Here is a 23,037-nt window from a genome sequence, read left to right as displayed (position 1 = left end):
CTTTGACATTCAGACAAAACCTCACAGGAAGCACACTCTTATCTATCGCCTTCCACTGTGAGCCAGCACTCAGCAATCACAGGTGAAAAAGGAGAGATCATCTCTGCCAGTTACACAGAGCTGAGATATTCATGGCATGATGGGCTGTGAAGACACCCGCATCTGCTGCTGCTGACTTCATTAAGCCCTTTATAGGATGCCCAAGATAACATCTTTATCCGAGGTGAAAGAACAAACTTGTTCAAGAACATCCATCTTTTTGTGTTTGCTTTTTCTAGATAAAGAACGAGTCAATAAATTATGACAAACATTCATTCAGATCGGGATTCCCACTTCTATTTTTTCTCATTTCCCTGAAGAGGAAATAAAAGCTCTGATTACATCAAGTTTTGTCTTTTCTGAAGCTGATTATTTTCACTGCATTAAGATTTCCCTGCTTCAGGTAAATGGGAAGACTTTACTCTAAAAAATTATCTCGAAAGGAAGCCTAGTAATAAAACCTTTAACATGAACTAAACCCATCCCAAAAAAACTAATTTCTTGTTTATCTGAGGACTTGCGTACAAAAACGTCAGTCAACAGTCGGGATAAATTCTTCAGATTCAGCTTACTGGGGATTTTATTCAGTGTTTGAGGAATATGTATGAAAGAACACTGATCTTTATTCTCTCTTATGTCTAGATAGAAAAATATGCAGCATCTTATTCCCTGATCTTGGATGTCAGCACCCTTCAGCACTCAGCCAATTTGCTATAATCTGCACCAAAGCTGGTACCTCATTAAGGATTACACCAGCCCCTTGCACAAATACTTTAATCCAAATGATTAATACCTGACACCTGTTCATTCTCTTATCTGCTACTGCTTGAGAACTCTTCAGGAATGTCTGTGATTTTGAAAGATCATACACATACTCACCCCTAAACCCATGGAAAGAACATATACACAGACAACATTTACATCTTTTAGATTTTTGAAGTCTTCATATTGAAACTCCAGTTATAGTTTTAGACACATTAAGGAAATGCAATGGCCATGTCCCAAGGACAGGATGGAAATCTCAACAATTAAAATGGCCATTGTAAGGTTCTGAACATGAGGGCTGGTGAGAAGGCACTCTTTATATCTGCAAAGAAATGCCAAGCATGATTTTACACCAGCTAGGTTTTCAAAGCAGGTATCATTCATTAGTGACAGATTTCATGTCCACATCCTAACAGAAATCCAGTCTGTCCCAGTATATCAGATACTAGCTTCAGTTAGAATGACTTGTACCTAGCTTTTAGATGTATTTTTCTACAGGTTTCTTCAGAATTTGCTTCATGTGCAAAGTACTTGGATGAAACAATGATATCCCAGTGATGTTTCTTAAACACCAAAGAAATCGTAGGATGCTACAAACAGGACAGAAAACATCCTTTCCAGAATGATAAAACAGTGATTTCAGTCCCAATTTCCAGTATCTTCTCATTTTATTCCCTTTAAAAGAGTTACTGGGCTTGGCCTATGATAACCTCCTTTAAGTGTTAAAAATTCCTAATCAGCAAATATAATCACATGAGTAAAACCAAAACACTGTGAGAATTCATATAAGGATTTAATTTCTGATGCAAATAAATGTTGGCATGGCTAAGTTGATGCACTCCTACTCAGAAGATTGATCCCATTGAAAATTATTCTGCATCCCTTTTTGGCAAAGATGACAGCTGGGAAATCTGCACTTTCTGCTAAGCAGAAGCAAAATTAATCCCTTGCATCAACAAGCACTCCTAGAGCAGCCCTATGGATGCCAGCAGGGCATCACCTACTTTGTACAGGAACAAGCAGTTCCAGTGAGAGCAGGGACAAGTGCAATTCGGTGACCCCCAAGAACAGCAGGAACAGGCTCTGCCCTGGCTCTGGAGATGCTCCCTCCACCTGCTCAGCCATGAAAGATGCAAGGACAGATACACTAGTGGCATGGAAAGCAACAGAAAATCAGATTCCACAGTACAGCCAGTCTTTTATTTTCATGTAAAACATATCCACTGCTCACTAACTTAAATATCTTATGAAGGGAAACTTCTTCCAAACAGTTGTGAGCCAGACCTTCTGACAAAGAGAGGCAATGAGAGCTGAAGAATGAGAGGTGACAGTCCTAAAGCTTAAGTCTGGATACTGTGGGACATGAAAACTGTGACCCAAACTCCTCCCCTGCACTCCAAGTAAGTTATTATATCACCACTTGACTGCTATAGCCAAGCTGCAGCTCAAGGTCAAAAGTCCAGACATTCCTGGTAAACACAAGAATTTTTTGCCAGAAGTTTACATTTGAAATATGTTAAAAATCAAGTCTACATAAAACCACAGCATTTCAACACTTATAGTTAGACCTAAAAGAATAAAACCAAAGAGAAATAACACTACAAAACCTGTAACACTTATCTCTAAGTGCTTTGGTGGCTATCATTAAACACACTAAACTAATTCCAAGATTACAAACAAAGCCACCACCTCCTCTACCTACAATACTAACAACTTAAAAGTGGCAGTTCATTTCTTCCTATTCTCAAGTCAATGTATTACTCCCATTTTAAAAATTAACAAGATTCTACATTTGCAAGACGTAGATTGAGCAGTAACACAGCCATGCTGCTCAGGAACAACCCAGTCTAATGTAAGAAACCTATGCTCTCCTTAAACACCGCAGGAAGCAGTAATTATTCTAGGCCAGTAGGAACAGTTCCTTTACAGCCAAATTAAGCCAAATATCACTAAGGTCTAGTTTTAAGGTAGCTGTTAGTATCAGGATAGTATTTCAATCTCTGATGCAGAGAGCATGGCAAGGTAATAATTTGTCAGGGATGGCACCATGGATACCTACACTCCTGTCTCAGACCACACTTCAGTCTACTCAGACCTGCTGCTTGTGCCCTCACCTCCCCATCTCCCATTACAGAGAGGTTCTACTCCTTGTAAAGCCTCCTTTTTCAGTGTTGGGGAGTATCCCATCGACTTTCTGCCAGAAGTAATGGAAAAGAACTCACTGGTTTAGGAGACCAGGCTGTCCCAAATAGAAACGGTTGAACCAGAGGATGAAGAATCTGCACCCTTTGAAGGTGGTGGAAAGAAAGGGTGTTTATGGTACCAACACCACAGGAGGGCAAAGCTCACCAAGGACACTTGAGCACACCAAAGCAGTGCAATGACCAGAGAGAGCAGGTGAGCAAAAAATTAATCCAGAGCTTTCTACACATCTGTTGAGATCCCCTTCCTCAATCTCCCTGAGGTTTTTTCAAGAAACCTTTGAAGGTACTGTAGGGGGATGAGGTGTAGTGATGTGGTGCCCATCCCTACCACCCCTCTGCACACAGGACACTCAGGACATTTCAGTGTAGCTTTGTGGACTGCAGATTTTCTGCCTTTTTATGTTTGGCACAGAAAAATTCTTTCAAATATTCAAGGCATGAACACTCATCCTGCCTTGGTACAGAAAAGCCTATTAAGTGCACATTCACATGACACCACATACCAACACAGTGCTGATGACAATCAACTAATGAGATTTTAAATGTAAACAAACTACTTTTTTGAAATTTTCAAAGATGCAGAAACAAGTTTTGAATCTCCTAGATTTTTCCATCATAAAAAATGAGACTTAATAAATTTATAAATTTCACAAGATCAATACTTTTCAAAAGCAGAAAACAATAGTTTAACTTTAAAATAAACGTTAGAGCAAACCAATTTAACAGCTTACTTTTTAAAACACAAGGAAATTGATTAATTCTAAGAAGAAAAGAAGAAATAGCTTCCCTTAATAACAAGATAGACTCATTTGGTCTCTCTACTTGCAATAATAAAGACATTAATCTTTCCAAATTAAAATGTCTTTAGTCACACATTATAAACCCTCTCTGCTGTGCCTGAAACTAAAACACCTGCAGGCTTTCCATGGTTGATGTCAGGCTGCTCACTTACCTTACATAAGCCTCATAGAAGGCCAGTGCCTCACAGGATGGAAACCTGTGCTCACACAGGTCACAGTCCTGCGTGTTTGCAGGGAATGTGGGAGCTCCTGGAAGTGAGGAATTTATTGTGTGTGCAGAGCAGCAGATTATCTGATTAGCAGCACACACAGACTGCGCCCAGCAGCAGACAGAGAGCAACGACAACGAGGGACTCCAAAGAACAACAGAACTGCACCAAGCAAAACCACAGAGCAGCTCCCTGGTTTATGCCAAACAAAACACACATACACTGAAGTTTATTTTGATGTCTTTCAGGTTAAAACCCTCTTACTTCAGATGGCAGCAAACAGAACCCAAGCAGTCAAGGGAAGAAGGGATGGGTAGGTCATGCACAGAATGAGAACGGCCCCAGTCATTACAGGCATTTTATTCTGGGCAAGTAGCAAAAAGCTTCTTTGAGCCAGATTGAGGTTCTCACAGTTAAATTCAGCTAAATAGCAATTTCTCATAGAAATACTCAAGGCACTTTTGCAGCCAGCCCATCAGATATCTGGCAAACACAAAGATTTAATTTAATAACAGATCCTATCTGTACTACAGATGTTGCCTGTCACAATTGCACAAGTCAGGAACGTTAAGGGCTACAACCCTTAATCAACAGAGCTTTGCTGGCACAAGTGCCTCCCACTGCTGTAATTAGATCTGCAAAACTGTACTTTTACCTGTCTGTGCTGTTTGCAGGGTGGGGCACGTGAGCACCACCCTGCGCAGTGGGCTCTCAGTGCAGCTGTACACGGAACCTCAGCTCTATCACAGGCCCCTCCAAGCAGGGAAGCAGTTCATCTCAGGGGGGGAAAGAAGACTTGGAAAGCTCAGTCAAATTCCTTGGGAGAAGCAGTTACATTGGCTAAGAGATTCCAAGATAGGTGTGTAGGCAGAAGAAGCTTTGCCAGCTCAGTTCTGTGTCAGCAGCTGGGGACAGAACTGTGACAACAGCGCTGCCGAACTTCGGTAACCCCTACTAACACGAGGCACTTGCACTGTGCACACCATGCAAGCTGTAAGCCCATAACTGTGTTTGGGAAACAAAATTCATATTGACTGTAGTGCTTTTGGCATTTATGAAAACATTAATTTTAGGAAGGAAGTAAAGTATTACATACATGTCATTTTTATTTTCTAGTCAGAGCTCCATGGGTAGCCTAGGCAGATACTGACTTAGTGACAGACTGACATTTGGCATTTCACTACTCCTACAACACCTTCTGAAGCCTTTACTCACATTCTGCTGAGCAAGATAAACCCATACTCATCCTAACAATGAAAATTTAGCCCCCAAAAAGCTGAGGTTCTGGGTCAGGTTTACTTCTGCTTTCAGGGTCTGAACAGCAAGAGCAAAAATCAGATAACAAACAGATTTTGCCCATTAAGGAAAGCTGTGAGCACAATCAAAGCAGCATAGAGATACGGTTTTGGATTTGTTTTTTTCTTTTATACAGATTAAGAATCAATAAACACAACTTTAGGTAGCCAAATGCTTAGATTAAAAGCCCAAGCATGATCATCTCTTAACAAGAAACCTTCTTAAAGGCTCCAGCAAAAGCCAGTTTTACAAGTCATAGTTGAAAGTTTAGTCAACAGAAGTATCAATTACAAACACTTCTGGGGTATCAGTCTATACACAGGATCTTTAGCACTCCTTTTCCATCATCTTGAATGAAAATATTTTAAAAATACATACTATATATTGGCTTAATGTTCAATTTCTGCAAGTGAACTCAATCTCTTTGGCAACTGTCCAGGAAACATTGCTTAGGGAAGGCAATTCACACCCTCTGGCATTTCTCCACTGGGTCACCAGGGAAATTAGTTCTTTATCAGGGCCGTTAGGAACATTCAGCTGTAAATCCAACAGCTAAATAAGAGAATCTTAAAGTTTAACTTTTCACAATTCCACAGTTTGTTTATCTTTAAATAATCTATATTTTCTGATCCTACCAGTGCAGCTGTTGAAGAAAAAAAAAAAAATCATGTGATTACACAACTTTTTCCCTTATTTTATCTGTAAAAAATGAGTTAAAATATAGCATCTGAAACTAGCTATCATTTTTATTCTTATTTCATCAAAACAGCTTCATTAAATGCAATAAACAGAAATGAATTTCTTCCAAATTTGGTGAAACAGTAATTACAGCACACTGATTATGTTATTAAGGATGCAGTAAACACAGTTGAGTTTCCAGTTCTGGTTAGAATTTACTGGGAGAACACGCATGATGCCCATTTAATATGTGTGTTTGAGCTGCCTAACTGGAAATTTAAGCTTTTTAACCTCACAGTCTATCAGTGCTCTTGAGACCACCATCAATAACACCTGTCAAATATCCGCTTAATTCAGAAGCTGCCTTAGATAAAAACTTCCCAGCAGTGAATCCTCCAAGCATTAGCTGGGAGCTGAGAACTCGGGCCAGGAACAAGCTCTTGCATAGACTAGGGAAACCTTACTCCTATTAAAATCCTCTCCTTGTACCTCCTACCACTGCTCTACTACTTGTGGCACAAGAGACACAAGGCAGAAAGTGCACCAGAGAATAAAACTGGTGCAGAGACACCAGTTCTGTCAACTAAAGCCATCTAATGTCACTCTCGCCCAGCCCAGGCCCTGCTCCTACTTCCAGCAGTTACATTTTATAACTCCCAGCCCAACCCCTTTAATCCGTGCTCTTCCTCTTCCCGCTAATACCTCCAGCTTAAAGTTTCAGGCTGTACAGAATTAAAATCCCACTGTCGTTAAGTTACAACTATAAAGACAATTACTATCTTAAACCAGAAACAAATAACGTGATCAACTGCCAGAAAAATCTTAGTAGTAAAGCTGGATTAAGCAGAACAAACACTGCCTTTTGGGACTCCACTAGACACTGAAAAAAATATTTATTCAATTTTATCTACTAACCTAGATTCTATTCTATTTACATGGCTTTGAGGAGTTTCAGGGTTTTGGTGTTATTTGCTTTTTTTAATTCAAAATCCATTTTTTAACTATATGAAAGCACTCTCTGAATCATGTGTGAATAGAAATTAGTTCATATTATTATTTGATATTTCAACAGTTTTAAAAACTGTAGGTATTTCTGCACTGTACATATATTTGCAAAGTAGCAAAACCTTCATTTGCATACCAACAGAAAATACCCTTTAAATAAACAACCCAAAATCTTTGTAAAAAAGTTTTTAAAATGCTGGTCTTGAAAACACCAATTATTTGATTTTCTAATCACCGGAGTCAAGCAGTCTCAACAGAGGCTGAATGCCAACATGGGCCTTTAGTCTTTCACCCCAGTGCATTAAAACACCTTTATGTGTGACTTGTTTCTGGAACTGTCAAGGGAAAAAAAAATTAAAGCCTAACTGAACAGCTATTTTAAGCTGACTTCTATATTTATTCCTATAGAAAGTTCTAAATGTCAAGGAATGATAACAAGCAGCTGGCACACACAAAAGTGGAGCACAACCCAGAATATCTACTACAATTAACACAGGACATGGTACACTGGGACAGAAGCTACACATCGTTTTTCACTGACCTGCAATTAAATTGCTTTATAACAGCTAGCAAATTTTGTTTGGAGAAGTAGCACCAAAACAGTTAAAGCTAAACTAATTTGAATTATCCCTTAAAACTGAGGAAAATACACAAAAAAAGCATACAGTGGAAAAAGTTACCATAAAATAAAGCAAAATATAGTTTAATATTACCTGCCAAAGAATTTAATTTAACACGACCCTGATTACTAAGTATTCAAAAGAGCTATTTCTGAAAAAAATGTGAACTCTATAATCCAGGGAAAAAAACAACCAAACAAAAAAACCCAGGGAATTTAGGAATGCTATGTACACTCTTCTGAGTTAAATAAAAGGAACTGGCATTTTTTTTTCTCCCTGAAGTTCCTGGAACGAAAAATCTATGAAAGCCCACGCAAGAAAAAGAGCACATTACACTGTTTCAAATTTTTGGAGATAAAAACTGCCGGGCAAGCATAATACACATTCATTTTATAACACATTGTGAGATGATAACATTCTTTCTAAGTTAAAAAAGACAAGCTAAGATAGTAAGATTTTCATAACCACAAATAAAACATAAGCCGTTGCTTGGAGGTGTAAACTATTTGACTGAATGAAATAAAATTTGGTCGCCACCAAATAATTTTTTTTCAAGCCAAACAAACAGCTCCTAATTATCACCACCTCCAAGAGACAGCTTTTAAATACATTAGGGCCGTTTAAGTACATTAGTGCCAAGGATAGGAAATCGTCAAGGAATTTATTAAATATTTAAATCCGACCAACAACTCCTACTATCTAAATATTCGGTTTTTTCTCCCTACAAAATATTCAGCAGAACATGATTAAGTTCAACTCCTCGTGTTTAACTCACCAATAAGGAGATCCCCTCCTTTGCCCAGAGAAAATCAACACCTCTCCAAGGCAGGGAAGTTTCAGTCCCACCCGCCACAGCCCCGGAACGATTTCGGTCGGGCTCGGTTGGGTTTCTGGGTTCCCAAGGGCGCTGCCCCGCCCCAGCCACCCCCGGCGCGGGCCCGGGGCCGCTGGTGCAGTCGGTGGTGCCGTCACGAAGCAGCTTCCCGGCGTCCGCTTGGCCATGACGGCGACGGGCTCCGAGCACACCCGGCCTCTCCTCTCCTTCCCCCCAAGATGGAGGAGCCGCCTTCAGCCCGCTCCGCCCGGGGAGCGGCCGTTCCGCCCCGGCCCCGCCGCGGCTTGAGCCAAAGGCTTCCTCCGGGGCACAGAGCCGCCGCCGCCTCCTCCGGCCCGGACCAGAGCGTGCCGTGCCCGCGCTCCGCTGCTCCCCGGGAAACCTCCCCGCACCCGAGCCACTCCGGCCGCCCGCCCGCCTCCATTTTATAGCGAGGCCCAAAGGCGGCCGGGCCGCCCTTCCCGCGACCTCCCTGCCGCGGCCCCGGTCCCGATGCCAGTCCCCACCCGTCCCGGTGCTCCCCCACCCGCTTCCCGCACTCACCGCGAGCAGGGAAGGGGAGCTCTCGCCGCGGCCGCCAAAGGTCTCAGCCGCGCCGCGCCGCCATTTCCTCCTCGCTCCGCGGCAGCGCTGGGCGGGGCCGCCCCGCCCCCGCCACCATCGACACCGAGATGGCGGCGGCGGGGCCAGAGCGCCGCCCTTGGCGCGCGCCTCCCGGAGGACCCGGCGGGCGCTGGGCGGGAGAGCGGCGGCTCCACCCCTCAGCGCCGTGGCGGCCGCTCCGCGGTCCGCACGGGGCCCTCGGCGCCGTGGCGGCCGCTCCGCGGTCCGCACGGGGCCCTCGGCGCCGTGGCGGCCGCTCCTCTGTCCGCACGGGCCCCTCGGCGCCGTGGCGGCTCCTCCTTACACGGCGCGGCGCCTGTGCCCGTTCTGCGCTCGCTCCCCGCACCCCTCGGGGCTCCCTCAGGCCCGCTCCGGTTTCTCCGCTCGTAAACCCGGGCTGATCCCGGGAACGGCAGCTTTAGCCATGATTCGTGAGGGTGGACGGGCAGCGGAGGAACATGGCAGAGGAGCCAGGCTGCTCTGTACAGCCACCTGCTCACAGCAGCTGTGCTCCCCACCTGTGCGCATTCCACTGGGACTTGGATGCTTTTTCTGTTCTACTCGCACTGTTTGGCAAATAGCTGCTGTAATGCCTTCCTCTGACTCCAAGGTCGGAGTGCTGAGAGTGGAATGTTCTCTGAATCTACTCATCCAACGCACGGAGCCTCCACAGGAAACATCCTTGGTCAATGATTAAGCGACTAAAAAACCTCTGCAGGATCCAAGTTGCTACAAATAGCTACAGAGAGTTAACTTCCATTTACTAGTGGAATTCCTTCTGTCGCTTTTTGGGACATTGGCACCCAGAAATATCTACTCCTGACAGCCACTGAGGGATCCCAAGAGGTGCAGAACACCCCCAACACCGTACAGAGACTCCTGACCTGGGCACATGAAGAGCCTTTAGACAGCTAGAGGTGCAAGGTTTGGCCCTTGATTACCCTGACCCTGCACATTTTTCCTCATGGGTTGGTAACACAGGTTTCAGGTGGATTCCAGATAGATCCAGTGTTTACTCAGATTAAGGAATGAAAACACGAGGAAAAAAAAAAAACATACCTATAAATAATCCTACAGAATTACAAGATTCTGTCAAGTAATCTGATTACATCTTTTAGGAGTCTATTCATGACACTTCTGGTGGCAAAAGCTCAGGATAATGTTGGAAAACCTGCTACTAGCATAGTCAGCCCTTTCTCCAGCTGTAAAACTGGGCAGTTTTAATACTTCACCCAGGAACATCAAGAGGAAAAAAGCCACAACAGATTCCTGTGCAAAAGTACAAAACACCACAATTATGGGCAAGCAGGAATTCAGATTTTGTTCTGCAGCTACAATAAATGAAATCACATGGAGGGAAAATACCTTAGGGTTTGGTAGATCAATCTGCACTGTGATTTATGCTCTGGGAAAAGCTAGTAACATGCTTTTAATGGATAAATTTAGCTCAAACCCAGGAATTACACACCAAGAGGGAACATGCAAAACAAGGAATTCAACAGCAGCAGGGAATGGAGGATGCCTGCCACAAGGAATCCTGCAGTGAAACAGGTATTAAATTCCTCTTACGCACATTTAGTAAGAGGCTTAAACCACTTTGACGTAGTGGAGATGCACTCTGCACCCCCAGTGAGCGCCACCTCAGCACACTACACTTCAAACCTCAAAACCTCTACACCTTTGTGTTAAAGCCAGTCAGAGGATCTACCTTTGCTGACTAAACATGTGTCACCTTCATCAGCAGCATCTCGGTTCTTTCCCTGCCTTGTTGTCTTCCTAATTCTTTTCCTTTTACAGCCTAATTTCTTTTAATTTGGGAAATTTACTCCTGGGTTACTGGTCTGAATCTACATCATCCTGTCAGCAAGGCAGCAGGAGGATGATTTTTTTTTTTTGTTATCATGTGAGGGTTTTTTTCACTTTAGGCCTTCTCTCCTGTAGCATGCTGGTAATTTGTGACTGGTTTGAAATGAAAACTCTGCTGGGAAATCCAGAAGGGATTAATGACCATTAATCAGCTTCTAAAACAGTCTAATAAGCACTTTAGCTGTCTCTCCTCAGACACCAGAGAAGCTTATGCTGAGACACCTACAAATCCCTCAGCACTAACTCTCCTTAGAACTTCTTTCCACTTTCTTCCAAAACCTTTTGGGTGGTCAGTGCACTGACTTTCCTCTGCAGCTGACACATCTTATTTATGCCATTGGCTTCCCTAATTAATGTTTTGTTTTGTTATCTTTGGGTTTCTAAAATTGGCCTCACTTATATTTGTTGTGTCTCACACAAGGGTTGTTTCACATGACCCATAAAACCTTGTGACAAGACATCACCGTTGTGTGGCACCATGTCCCCAAATCTGGGATGTCACTTCTCACCCACCTTTCCCTTAACCACTGTTTGAAGATGCACAGCCCTTAAATATAAATACAACACTTATTTTATGTTCATTCCTTCTCTCAGTTCTCTGTCACTGATTGCTCTGAGTGAGCCAATTGCAGCAGCCAGGGAAAACTGCAGATGAGAGTTAACCCATGAAAAGAGCATGGATGAAAGCAAATGAGCAAGTCCTTTTCCCTCCTCAGTCTCTGGTGATTTTGTTGTATTTAACAGGTAATTAATACATTTAAGTCAGAAGAGACTAATTTCTGTTGGCTATGCCCCAACTTTACCTTTTTTCTTTTAGTGGAAAAGGCCTCTGTCCTCAGAGCTGTGCACATCACAAAACAGACACATCAGGTGTCAAGGTAAGGCTTCTTCAGGATTCTTGAGTCTCCAAGGCTCCTGGAGATTTTCCAAAAAGACTGGATGAGCACAGAGAAATACTTTAATGAGGGTTCATTATGATCACATAAATACAGTAACCCCCTTCTTTACCAGCTGACACAAACTTGCAGAATTTTCCCCCCTCTCCAATTCTAGGTAAATTCCTTCCTTTCAATACAAGCATTTTTGTGACTTCTCCTGGAATTAGTGACTTTGGTTTGCGATTCACTTTGCATAATTCCAAATAGCCATCAAAACGCCTCTTTGAAATTAGGATTTAACAAATCCTAATTAATGCTGTAAATCTATAAACTGCACTTACAGTTATTATAGGTTTCTTTTAATCTCAGTTTTTTCATTTTGCCCCCTAAAATCCAACTTTCCATGTTACTACTGCCCTCATCACAGTAAGAGTTTTGTAGAACTGTGGCATATGGAAGCCGTATTTTGGGACAATTTCCCAAGAGCAAAGTAGTTGTGCATTTTAATACACCTTGGGCGTCAAAGGAGTCAAACCTGCAAGGTTTTCCCTGAGCAATAAAAGAAAGGGGTTTTTCCAATCTTTGAGAGAATTATGAAGGTTTTTAACAGAAGTCAGTGTTTGGTGCTAGGAAAAGAGAGAATGATGTAGGAAACCTTTTCCCCTGCATTGTTGCACAGCAGGGGATCTTCCAAGAGTATAAAATATGTATCATTTTTTACTCAAGATACTGCTCAATTCCCCAAACATGCAGAATTTTCATTGCACTCAGAGCATTAATAGGGGGGAAAAAAAAGCATGAATCAAGATTTCCATCCCTGGTGGTGTTCCAGGCCAGGCTGGACTGGGCTTGGAGCAACCTTGTCCAGTGGAAGGTGTCCCTGCCCTGTATCAGTTTAAAGCTATTCTTCCTTTTCCTACCACTGTGGCTCCTGATGAAATGCAGCTGGCCATGATATTCTGCATAGAATCAGGACTTAAGACTTTGTTCTTTGTGTGTCTCTTCCAACTCAGGATATTCTGTTAACCTGATTATTTATTGCATCATGGGCTTTCTCTGTTTCAATGTAAGCACAACTGTAATGAAAGTGAATTTTGGAGCCTGGGCTTTATTGCAGTTACAAAAACCAGAGAGAAAAGTGTACAAATGTGTCCATATTCCCCATCTGTGAGTGAAATTACATTTTTCTGAGGTGTATGACTTGCAGCATTTCACACACACAAGTGTACATTTTAAGCCTGTTCTCCCTTTAAATGTATAAATTGAGGTTTTGTTGCAAAATGTGGAATATATAAAATTTTCTGAAGGGAGGATGTTCTTTGAAGTTTTGGGGAAGTTAACAAAGTTTGGTAAGAAGGATGTACCAATGATAGTGGACATAAAGAATGCAGAATTCATGGGCCACAAGGCCACCTGACAGAACTCCAAGATAAGGAAGACACTAATAAAGCCAATTCAGCAATTGTTCTGAAATCAGCTCCAACTGGGTTAAAGGTAATTAGGGCAGGGGCAGATCGTGACCACCGATGTATCCAAAACACATGACTGAGCATGCGGATTAATCAACTTGTAGTCAATGAACACTAATTCATTTGCTAAAATGTAAAAATAGTAAGAAATTTTGATAGTTGGTGTGCTGGCTCTGTGGATTTGCCACCCAGCACCCGTTTCTGCGCAGAACTGTAAATAAATCAAATACCTCGTCTCTGTGTGTGGATTGGCTTCTTGTTCACCTGTGCAAGAACCTATTTTGGCAACATTGTGTTCCTGCTTTTTCCGCAGCGACCCACAAACCCCGGCGCGGGCTCACCACCGCCTCAGCAGCCCCGGCGCCTTGCGGCAGAGACCATCAGTCCTCAGCCAGGACAGCTCCCAGCGCAGCCGATCACCACACGAGGAAGCTGCGGGGGCTGCACAGCCTGTGCCCAGCCCGCTTCCCTGGCGGATGGCGGGGCCGCAGCTCGCTTCCCTGGCGGATGGCGGGGCCGCAGCTCGCTTCCCTGGCGGATGGCGGGGCCGCAGCTCGCTTCCCTGGCGGATGGCGGGGCCGCAGCTCGCACGGCCGCTCCCCACAACCGCTGCTCGCACCGACCCCGCGGTGACCGCGCACGAGCCGCCGCCGCCGCCGCCTCACACGGCGGTTCCTGCGCCCCTCGCGCCGAGCGCGGCTCGGATCAGCCTCTGCCCCGTCTGCTCGCGGCAGGGCCGTGAGCCGTGCCGCTCCGTGCCGTGAGCCGGGCGCGCAGGGCAGGAGGAGGAGGAGGAGGAGGAGGCGGGCGCGTCGCTCAGGGCCCCGCGCCCGCCATGGCCGCCGCCGCGCGGCCCCGGCTCCGCTCCGCGAGGCGTGTTCTCGCCCGCTCCCCGCGCGCTGATTGGCCGCGAGCGCCGCTCTCGCGAGACCCGCGCGCCTGCGGCCCGGCGGAGGCGGCGGAGGCCCCGCGTTCGTGCGTCGGAGCGGCCCCGGGCGCGCGCGGTAAGATGGCGGCGGGGCGGCCGCGCCGGCCTCGGGGCACGGCGGGAGCGGGGCCCTCACCCTGACCCGGACCCGCCGGCCCGGCCGGCGCTCGCCCGCCGCGGCTGCAGCGGCGGCGCCGGGCCTGTGGCGAGCGGGGCCCAAGCGCTCCCGTGGCCCAGCGCCCCTGTGGCCCGCGCAGGGCCGGGCCGGGCCGGGGCGGCGGGGAAGCCGGGTCCACGCCGAGCCGGGCCGGGCCGGGCCGCAGCATCAGCGCGGGGCGGTGGGGACCCCGTTCCCCCCGCGCGGTTGCCGGCGGCGGAACGCGGGGCCGGGAGCGTTCGGTGCCCGGGCGGGTCGTGCTCCCGCTGTCGGAGTTGCCGGGTGCGGGGCGGCTTCGGCCGCGGGTTAGAGAAGGGAGAACCTGTTGAGGTGACAATACCTGCCGCTCCTATTGTCTGACAGGGGTGGCGGTGCCTGTTGCTGTTGTGGCCGCCTGTCCTCCCCTTTCGCTGCCCCCGTGGTCGTGACTTGGAGGTAGAAATCACTAAATGCGGCTTTGATAACATGCTTTTCCTGCCAATCCGAACAGAAACACTGTATAGAAAAATAGTGGAAATAACGTTTTAGTAGCGCTGACAGGAGAACTTTCGGGGACAGCGAAGCTGAGCTGGTGTAAAGCTTTGAGTTGTACACTGGGTAAGATATTATGGACAGTTTTGTAGCTGTGCAATGTAGGGAGCTGTCTGAAGTTTTGGTGAAGATTTAAAGCAGATATTGTTTACATAGGCATTGCTATAAGTGTTTGTCACAGTCTTTCTGGCTGGCTGTCAAACTCTGATTCGCTGGTTTCTCACTGTGATGCTGCATGCCCTGTGTAAATTCTATACAAGATTTTTATGGAGTGGATTTAAGAGTAAATAGGAAAAGATGGTATTTGATTTTTTTTGTTCTGAGATTTCTGGAAGCAGCTTTAGAGCCTGGCAAATAGATATGGTAGAGTGCAGGAAAAAAATGCAAAACTCTGGTTTAAGATAAAAGGGTCAATTTTGGATAATTTATTTAAAAGAGCTCATAGAAAGCTCTAAAGATGGCAGTAACACAATTCTTACACACTTTAAATTTATTTCCTATTGAATGATGTTAAACTAGATGCTTTTCTTTTGTAGTTGGAGTCCAGGATGAGTTATGCAGAAAAACCTGATGAAATCACGAAAGATGAATGGATGGAAAAGCTTAATAACTTACATATCCAGAGAGCAGACATGAACCGCCTTATCATGAACTACCTTGTCACAGGTAAAAACACCTGGTAATGCCTGGAGGCTCTTCATGTGTGTCACATACTTGATCAGTTTGGGGTAGAACATAAAGCTGGATGGAGTGGAATTAAAGGCTGTGAGAACTTTGTCATTGCTGTTGGCTTCTCTTAGCAAAGCCCAACTGCTCTGGTGTTCTTTTAGCTGCAGATTGATAAAGAATCAGAGACTGAGCAGTTCTCATGGAATACAGATGACATTTATGAGCCTGAACTCTTCTGCTAAGTGATAGAGAAAACAAAGTGTTTTCTGCAGTGCTGTAAACATGACCTGCTTCTCCGTGATGTCCTTTTTTGTGCCATTGAAACAGCTCAAGATAAGTTGCTGTTGTTAAATAACAGTCTGAAAGCTGCAAGAACAACTATCAGAAGCAAGTTTTTAACTGGGCAGAAAGATAAACTCTGAAAGGGCGCCGTTTTCAAAATAATTTGAGACCAGAATATTAACCCTTTCAGCACATGGCCTGGCTTTATACTTGGAACAGCCCTAACCACTCAGGAATTGTTGCTGGTAATTAGGTGCATGCCATCCCAGGAAGCTGTGCTAGGGCGGAGGCATTTGTATCCATCTACACCCCTGTTTACACTGAGCGTAGCTGAAGCCTCTGGGCTGAAGGAAGAGCATCTTAGTGGTGGTGTAAATCAGTTTTGTGTCTGTGAACACAAGACCTGGGATTTAAAAGAGCTGTTATAACCTTAAACGCTACACAAGAAAGCAAGATTGTATCTTCTTGTCTATCTTTTCAGAAAAACTGCTGGATCTGTGTAAACAGATCTGGGGCTGGAGGGTGAAGCAAAACCACCCACTTGAAAATGTGACTTTCACAATCTCATTTTGCAATAAACACAGTGCTTTATTTAAGTATAAAACAGGCTTCCATGTTAAGAGGTATTGGACTACAAGTTGCTTCCCTGGAGCGTGAGCATACATGAGTTCAGAATGAATTAAGAATTTACTCTAAGATGCCTATTGGATAAATTACTTTTTATATAGAGAAGAATTTTTCACAATTTTGGGTTAATCTTTAAACCCCCAAATTGCACAAGCAACACTCAAATACTTTCATTTAAGCTGATAGGTTTTCTTCTAAAGTGTTTCATGCAATACATTCTATGGGTAAAATGTTTCTATTTCAGAGGGCTTTAAAGAAGCAGCAGAGAAATTTCGGATGGAGTCTGGAATTGAACCCAGCGTGGATTTAGAGACTCTGGATGAAAGAATAAAAATCCGTGAGATGATCTTGAAAGGGCAGATCCAGGAAGCCATTGCATTGATAAACAGCCTCCATCCAGAGCTGCTGGATACCAACAGATATCTCTACTTTCATTTGCAGGTGAGGACACGTGGCAGACTTTTATCTTTGTCTTAGAGTTTGCTGAGAGAATGGGAAAAGTAGTAAAGAAATTAAGGTTATGTTGGGAGGTTTGTTACTGAACATGGATGCAATTGTGCATGTTCTTGGCATTTTTTGGTAGCAGTGGGAAACTTTGTGGCATGGTGCAGGAACCACCATATACAGTTATTAACATGAAAACTTGTAATAGCAGCAGTGACCTGTGAGTTACCACTTCCAGTTGCTGTTGGTCTGAATTCCTTTAGTAACCCATCTTCTCAAACCCTGTTACTCAAAAGCACCAAGTTCCCTTTTTCAGTAGATTTTGCAGCCAAGTTGCTGCTCCTTGTCTCACACATTGAGAAGAATTGACCTCAAACTGTCAAATTACAGATTAGTTTTTGTCTCAAATTACACACCAGTGTCTGAATCTTCCAGGCTTGAAATAGTGGAGATTTGTTAATTTGTTGGGCTAACATTGCTGTGTCTTTCGTGTGTAGCAACAGCACTTGATTGAACTGATTCGGCAGCGTGAGACAGAGGCAGCTCTGGAATTTGCTCAGACCCAATTAGCAGAACAAGGGGAGGAGAGCAGGGAATGCCTGACAGAAATGGAGCGCACGCTGGCTCTGCTTGCCTTTGATAATCCCGAAGAATCACCATTTGGAGACTTGCTGAACATGATGCAGCGACAGAAGGTAGTCCTTTCTCAAAGGGAACTGATGTCTTTTATATGTATGTTATGAAAATAAAATCTAAATATTTTTGAAATGCTTAGAGAAAACTTATATAGTGATACGCAAAAGAACAGAAGTGTTTATTGAGCACGATTTTAAAAAATGGTGTTACTGTATTCCAAATGTATTCCGCTGCTTGGCTGTCTTCCTTGCTTGCTTCAGGCTCATGGTCTGTGGAGCTTTGTCCTGGCCACTTCTGAGGATTTAGCACACTAGGTGTGATCTTCCCAGTGTCTGTGTGACTTCAGCAGTGTTAATTCTATGAAAACTGTCACTGAACTCTAGTTTTTCTTTTCCAGGTATGGAGTGAGGTTAATCAAGCTGTTCTAGACTATGAAAATCGTGAATCAACACCCAAGTTGGCAAAATTACTGAAACTACTACTGTGGGCTCAGAACGAGCTGGACCAGAAGAAAGTGAAATACCCCAAAATGACAGACCTCAGCAAGGGGACGATTGAAGAACCCAAGTAAATTGTGTGCAGATGGACATCAAAAAAATCATAGTACTGCACAGTATACATTTATATCAGTCTGTGACTGAAATATTTTTACTACAGTACAGCACTCAATTCAGATTTTTCAATGAACATCTAATTTGAAGGGAGAAAAGTCCCTTTTAAATGCTGCAAAAACTGCATTGAAAGGCGCTGTATCTCTTTGGAAGTCTGACTTAGGCTATGCACTATAATACATTTTTAAAAAAAACAATTAAACAGGACAGGAAAAATAGCATTTTTAAAAGTACAGAACTCAAGCTTTCTAATTGGCTGCTGATATCTAGTTTAGTGGCCAGTGAGTTAATATGGAGTTACATTGGCAACTGTTCAGTTTAACTGTCTCCTGTTTGAAATGTGTATATAGAACAGTGAATATTTTCTACCTTTAAGTTATAGCCAGATATACATTCCCCTTAAAAGTAACTGGTCAAGTTTTCATCTATAAACTTTGCAGTAAGGTCAACTTTTTGCTTAGGAAATAGTGTACAAACTTGTAAATCATAATTTAAGGACTTTTGTTTTGTTTTGTTTTTTCTTCCTTGTTTCTGACTTATTGGTGCTTTATATGGTGAGAGCTATGTTCATAATGGATCAGTGACCCATCTTTTCAGGAGTATTGATGGAAATAGGTTTTTTCTTAATATTCACAAATGACCAAAACGGCCCCAGAGACATTTGAAGGGTTTTTTTAACAGGGGCCTTTTCCCCTCTATGTTGAATTTGCAGCAATTCCAGTTGGCTGCTACAGCTTTGAAGGCCACTGGATGTCTGGAAGCTGAAAGACTTGTGATAGGAAATCAAGTGGTGGGGAGAGATGCTTGTTGAAGCCTCTGATGCATCATCTTGTGCAGGATCTGCCTTCATGCTTGCTGAATAAGAATTGTAGTTTTAGAGCTACTTGGGCTGTTTTTATGCCTTGAGCTAAGCAAAGCAGGGCTGTCTAAAACCAGAAATTTGCATTTTGTCACTTCTTCCATAGCTTTCTGAAGAGATGCAGTTCATCCTCATCTTTATTTGTTTACTGACTGTCCTCACTCCAGTTAGAACTATAGTTTTATGTGAAGTCCGGACTTTCAAGTCAACAAATTGTAATCTTCTGGGTATGGGATGTTCTGGTCGAGTGATTGCAGCGCTGCACACTGGTTTATACCCAGTGGTGGGAAGCACTAATCTTGCCAAATCTATCTCTAGATTTTTAGGTCTATAGATCAAGTTTTGCCAAGCACAGAACAAGCTGATGAGTGAAACAGTTTAACATCATTAGACACTGGCAGTTGTCACACCAGTCCCATACTGTACATAATCTAGTCTTGTATGGTAGGTATTACCCTGTAGAATGAAACTTAGTTTTCACTTAATTTTACTGGAATACTTAATGCATTAAACTGTATAAAGCTTTGCAGATACACCTGGCTTAGGGGAACTAACAAAACCTGTTACTGATTGCATTACTGTGAACACTGTTTCCTTGTGTAGCTATTTTGGGGGGGAAGCCATTGTTTGTTAAGCAGCTGTGAGAGATGCAGAGCACCAAGGTTAAGCAAGATGATGGATGGAACAAAATCATTTGTTCCCATTTCTTCCTGATTGTTCTGTTCTCCAGTTTGAGGCATTTGTGGTAGGGAGGTCTTCAAGTTTATATATAACAAACGTGCTATCAGTAGTCCCCCAGCTACAGCAGCAGCCTGGCTTTCCTTCACCCAGGCTGGTTATTCTAACACCAAACTTTTAACAGTTGTGGGTTTGGTTGTTTTGGGGTTTTTTTATTTTTTTTTTCTTTTGAAGTCGGTTAATGTCTGAAAACCATGTATAACTTTTAGTTTGTGAGAAACTGTATGGTTAATGTAACTTTGTTTAATAACAAGCTGCAGAAACAAAACTGGAATAGCTCTAATTTCTTCATGTAGAACTGATCAGCTTTTCCTCTATTCTGACACTTGTGTTGTTGAATCTCCTGTAAAGCTTCTCCCGGGTGAAGTGGAAAGTGGTGTGGTTTTGTGGCATGATGAGCATTTTTCTCCATGAGAAATGCAGTATTACAGCCCTGGGTGAGAAGTTCACTGTCCTCCTAGAACACTACCTTAATTCCATAGAGTATTTGGGCAATGATTGAGCATAGATTACTTGAATTTCCACTAGCTTGTTGTTTTTTTCCATTAAAAAATGAACACGTTTTTAAGGGGTTTAGTATAAAATTAGTCTAGAACTACTTCACTTTGTTTTTATGAACATGCCACATCGATAAGCAGCTTTAATCTGTAAAGTTTTTGGTAACTGCAAGAAGATACTCGAAAGCTATGCATTTTAGAGAAAGCATAAAGGTAGTGATATTGGTACTTCTAAGGATCTTTATATTAGTGTATATAAAATAGTTTGCATATACAAATATAATATATAATCTGTTTGAAATATTCTTGAATGGTAGGGGCTGTGAAACATATTATAATTTATGGAAATATTGTACACAGTAAACAGATGTCTCAGTACACAAATGAATTTTTGTCATATGCATGAGAAGTGTCTTATTTGGTGACTACTAATGAATGGGCTTTTGTTAACCCATTTTTGTTAGATAACCACTCTAACAAATGCTATTAAATGCCACTTTGATCAGTTTGCTTTAATGTAAAAATACATATTTTGTTCCAATGAATTTAGAACAATATGAAAATAACTTTTGTAAGAAGATTTGTTCCAAACCCAACATTGGCAGACAGGTCTGGTCATTAGAGGTGGTGCACTTATCCTCCCCCAGCCTTGCCTTTGGTGAAAGCAAATAAGAATTTTTCATTCATGCTATGGATGTGGAGAAGCTGGATTGTAAAATATCCTTACACCTCTGCAGAAAGGCTGCATAGCATGTGTGTTTTGATTAGGCTACAAATCTCCCTCCTTTTCCCAAAGCCATCACCTCCCTGTAACTGTCTTTGCTGTTCCCATGTTTTGTTTCTGCCTGTCAAATCTAAGCTGAGCTGTGGCTGCTTCTGTTGTTCAAAGGAGGGATTTTGGAAGGGTGGGGGTTCACAGACTTTCCTGAAGATGAAGTTGTGGTGGTACTTTGAGAAATACTTACTGAACTGTTGAATTTTATATAGTTGGAAAAGCGGAGGCTGCTGCACCGAAACTTAACAGCAGAATTTTGAGTAAAGCATTTTCTCTCAAGACTTTTGAAGAGGCAAACGTACACCTTTAAGCCAGATGAAGTACCTCTCTCTTTAAGATGATTTCATTGAAACACTTTCAGCTTCTTCCTCCCATATTAAAAGAAAAATTGAAAAGAATTCTGCCTCCTTTCCACTCCTTGTAAATACAGGAAAAAGCCACTACATTATTCCAGGGTGATTTTATTGTTTTTAATTTGTAATATTTATGCTTTGTATGCTTGAGTATAAGCTTAAAGGCATTACTTTAAAAAAAATCCTTGACTAGCTGAGTGTTGTTCGATTTATTTCAAACCACCTTGTGTCCAAGTGGGTTGCAAAGCTCATTAAATGGAGTTGGATCCCTGTGTGTTGTGTCTTCACGGGAAATGGGGCTGCTGCTGTCAGCCACGGCTGAGAGCATCCTTGAGAACCAGAATAGAACAGGATATGGAGTCCTATTTTCCCTAAATCTGCCTTGAGGCTACAGGCTCTGACCTGCACTGTAGCTCTCTTTGTCCAGAAGCGCCACCATGTCAGGAATTGTTTCTGCTCTGCTGTCCTTAACAAAAAGGGATGAGGAGGGTTTGTAGCTTCTGTGTGAGATGGTGTCCCCAGCCCTGCTCGGTGCTTGGTGTGCTCAGCTGAGCAGAGACAGAACACAGAGCTCATGAACGGCACCCTCAAATGGATTTGTACTTCTCCATGGGCACCTCCAGGTGCTACAAATTATTTTTATTCCTTCCTGCTCCCCTCTTGCCTTCACCTGATTAAGTTAAGCACAAAGTTGGTCAAACCACAGGTGGGCTGCATGTTGATGATTTCAGGCGCCTCAGTCCAGGAAGCACTAAGTGTTCTGTCATGCTCTTCATGAGGATTACAAGATAATTCCAACACTATCCTGCTACCTCGTCTCACCTGGATGAGTTGCTGCATGGAAGTTGCTGTTCATTTACAAGCAGGCTCAATTTGCCAACTTCTTAGATAGTTTGCTTTTTTTTTTCAGTGTATTGCTGCCTAGTAATTTTGCCAAGTTGGATTATTTAGCAATTTAGCAGTAGAAACCCAGGTGTGTTTTCTTTATTGTGTGGAGAAGTTGCATTGAAACTGCTGGGTTAGGGAGACTTCAAGCTGAAGTCACAGTCCTTTCAGGAGACAACAGTTGTCCTTCATGGAATGTATGGGCCTATTGCTCCATTCATACCCTTTCAGGAATTGATCCTACTCTGTACTTAACTTCATAAAATCTTCAAATAATTCAACCACTGTATGGGTAAACTACAGGGATAGTAAATGTCAGGTCAAATATTAACCCAGGAATCTTTTCTTTGGTTTAATCTTTTGACAAATTAAGCTGAACACAGGAAAAATGAGAGGAGGTTGTGTTCTTGTATAAGATTATTTTCTTTAGTCAGTACCTGTTCTCTGAGCTGATTCCATTTGTCGTTTAATCAGTTTGGTGGGAGGTTTGCTTATAGAAAATCATACAGCAGTAAAAGGAATGATGTCTATGTATTTACTTTTTAAATTTATTTATGTGAATGTGATGGATGTTGCACTCAAACACTTTCAACTGCAGCTGGTTTGGACAGTGAAAGTAGCTTCTTATCTGAGAGGCAGATTAGTCAAGCTCCTAATTGAAGAGGTGGCACTGAGCAAGACAAGGAAAGGAACAAAAGAGTACAAAAATAACAAAAATTTGTGATTGATTTCCAACTCGACTGCTAACTCAGGGGAAGTATGATTCATTTTTGCAGTG

General features: G+C 43.1%; 2 protein-coding genes and 1 long non-coding RNA gene across 9 annotated transcripts in view; 2 read left to right on the top strand and 1 right to left on the bottom strand.

Moving 5' to 3' along the window:
• DIDO1 (death inducer-obliterator 1) overlaps nucleotides 1-23,037 on the bottom strand; it is a 153,784-nt gene that overhangs the window by 39,475 nt on the left and 91,272 nt on the right. The window contains exons 1-2 of one of the 6 annotated variants that reach the window (XR_011004790.1): nucleotides 13,498-13,641; nucleotides 11,724-11,855 (exon numbers count right to left, since the gene is read on the bottom strand). The exons of 1 other annotated variant lie outside the window; for it this stretch is intronic. Coding sequence is in view for 2 of the 5 variants with exons in the window: in XM_068207933.1 (XP_068064034.1) it covers nucleotides 11,724-11,771 (48 nt within the window). In the remaining 3 variants the exon portion in view is untranslated. Of the gene's footprint in view, nucleotides 1-8,391; nucleotides 8,416-8,994; nucleotides 9,134-11,723; nucleotides 11,856-13,497; nucleotides 13,647-23,037 lie in introns of those variants that run through there. 4 more of the 6 variants (XM_068207933.1, XM_068207937.1, XM_068207935.1 and 1 more) reach the window with 4 other exon arrangements.
• On the top strand, nucleotides 9,348-13,501 carry LOC137484235 (uncharacterized). The gene is made up of 2 exons (XR_011004793.1): nucleotides 9,348-10,605; nucleotides 11,515-13,501. It is a non-coding gene; the product is annotated as an uncharacterized lncRNA (long non-coding RNA).
• Nucleotides 14,124-21,646, top strand: GID8 (GID complex subunit 8 homolog). 2 transcript variants are annotated; one of them, XM_068207940.1, is made up of 5 exons: nucleotides 14,124-14,271; nucleotides 15,420-15,549; nucleotides 16,706-16,902; nucleotides 17,403-17,600; nucleotides 17,939-21,646. In XM_068207940.1, exons 2-5 carry the CDS (start codon nucleotides 15,432-15,434, stop codon nucleotides 18,110-18,112), a joined length of 687 nt encoding a protein of 228 aa, XP_068064041.1. In that variant the 5' UTR covers nucleotides 14,124-14,271; nucleotides 15,420-15,431; the 3' UTR covers nucleotides 18,113-21,646. The 2 variants fall into 2 exon arrangements, with proteins under 2 accessions (XP_068064041.1, XP_068064042.1); XM_068207941.1 differs by lacking the exon at nucleotides 14,124-14,271 and adding an exon at nucleotides 14,646-14,787.

The sequence above is a fragment of the Anomalospiza imberbis genome, chromosome 17 (genome assembly GCF_031753505.1).
Source record: "Anomalospiza imberbis isolate Cuckoo-Finch-1a 21T00152 chromosome 17, ASM3175350v1, whole genome shotgun sequence".
Taxonomy (NCBI): domain Eukaryota; kingdom Metazoa; phylum Chordata; class Aves; order Passeriformes; family Viduidae; genus Anomalospiza; species Anomalospiza imberbis.
This window is presented reverse-complemented; position numbering and strand designations above follow the sequence as displayed.

What these genes read in the sequence shown, in the direction of transcription:
- GID8 (XM_068207940.1), top strand. Translation starts at nt 15,432, where the DNA reads ATGAGTTATGCAGAAAAACCTGATGAAATCACGAAAGATGAATGGATG. An exon ending in CATGAACTACCTTGTCACAG is followed by an intron (nt 15,550 to 16,705) that starts GTAAAAACACCT and finishes TTTCTATTTCAG; the next exon opens with AGGGCTTTAAAGAAGCAGCA. An exon ending in ATCTCTACTTTCATTTGCAG is followed by an intron (nt 16,903 to 17,402) that starts GTGAGGACACGT and finishes TTTCGTGTGTAG; the next exon opens with CAACAGCACTTGATTGAACT.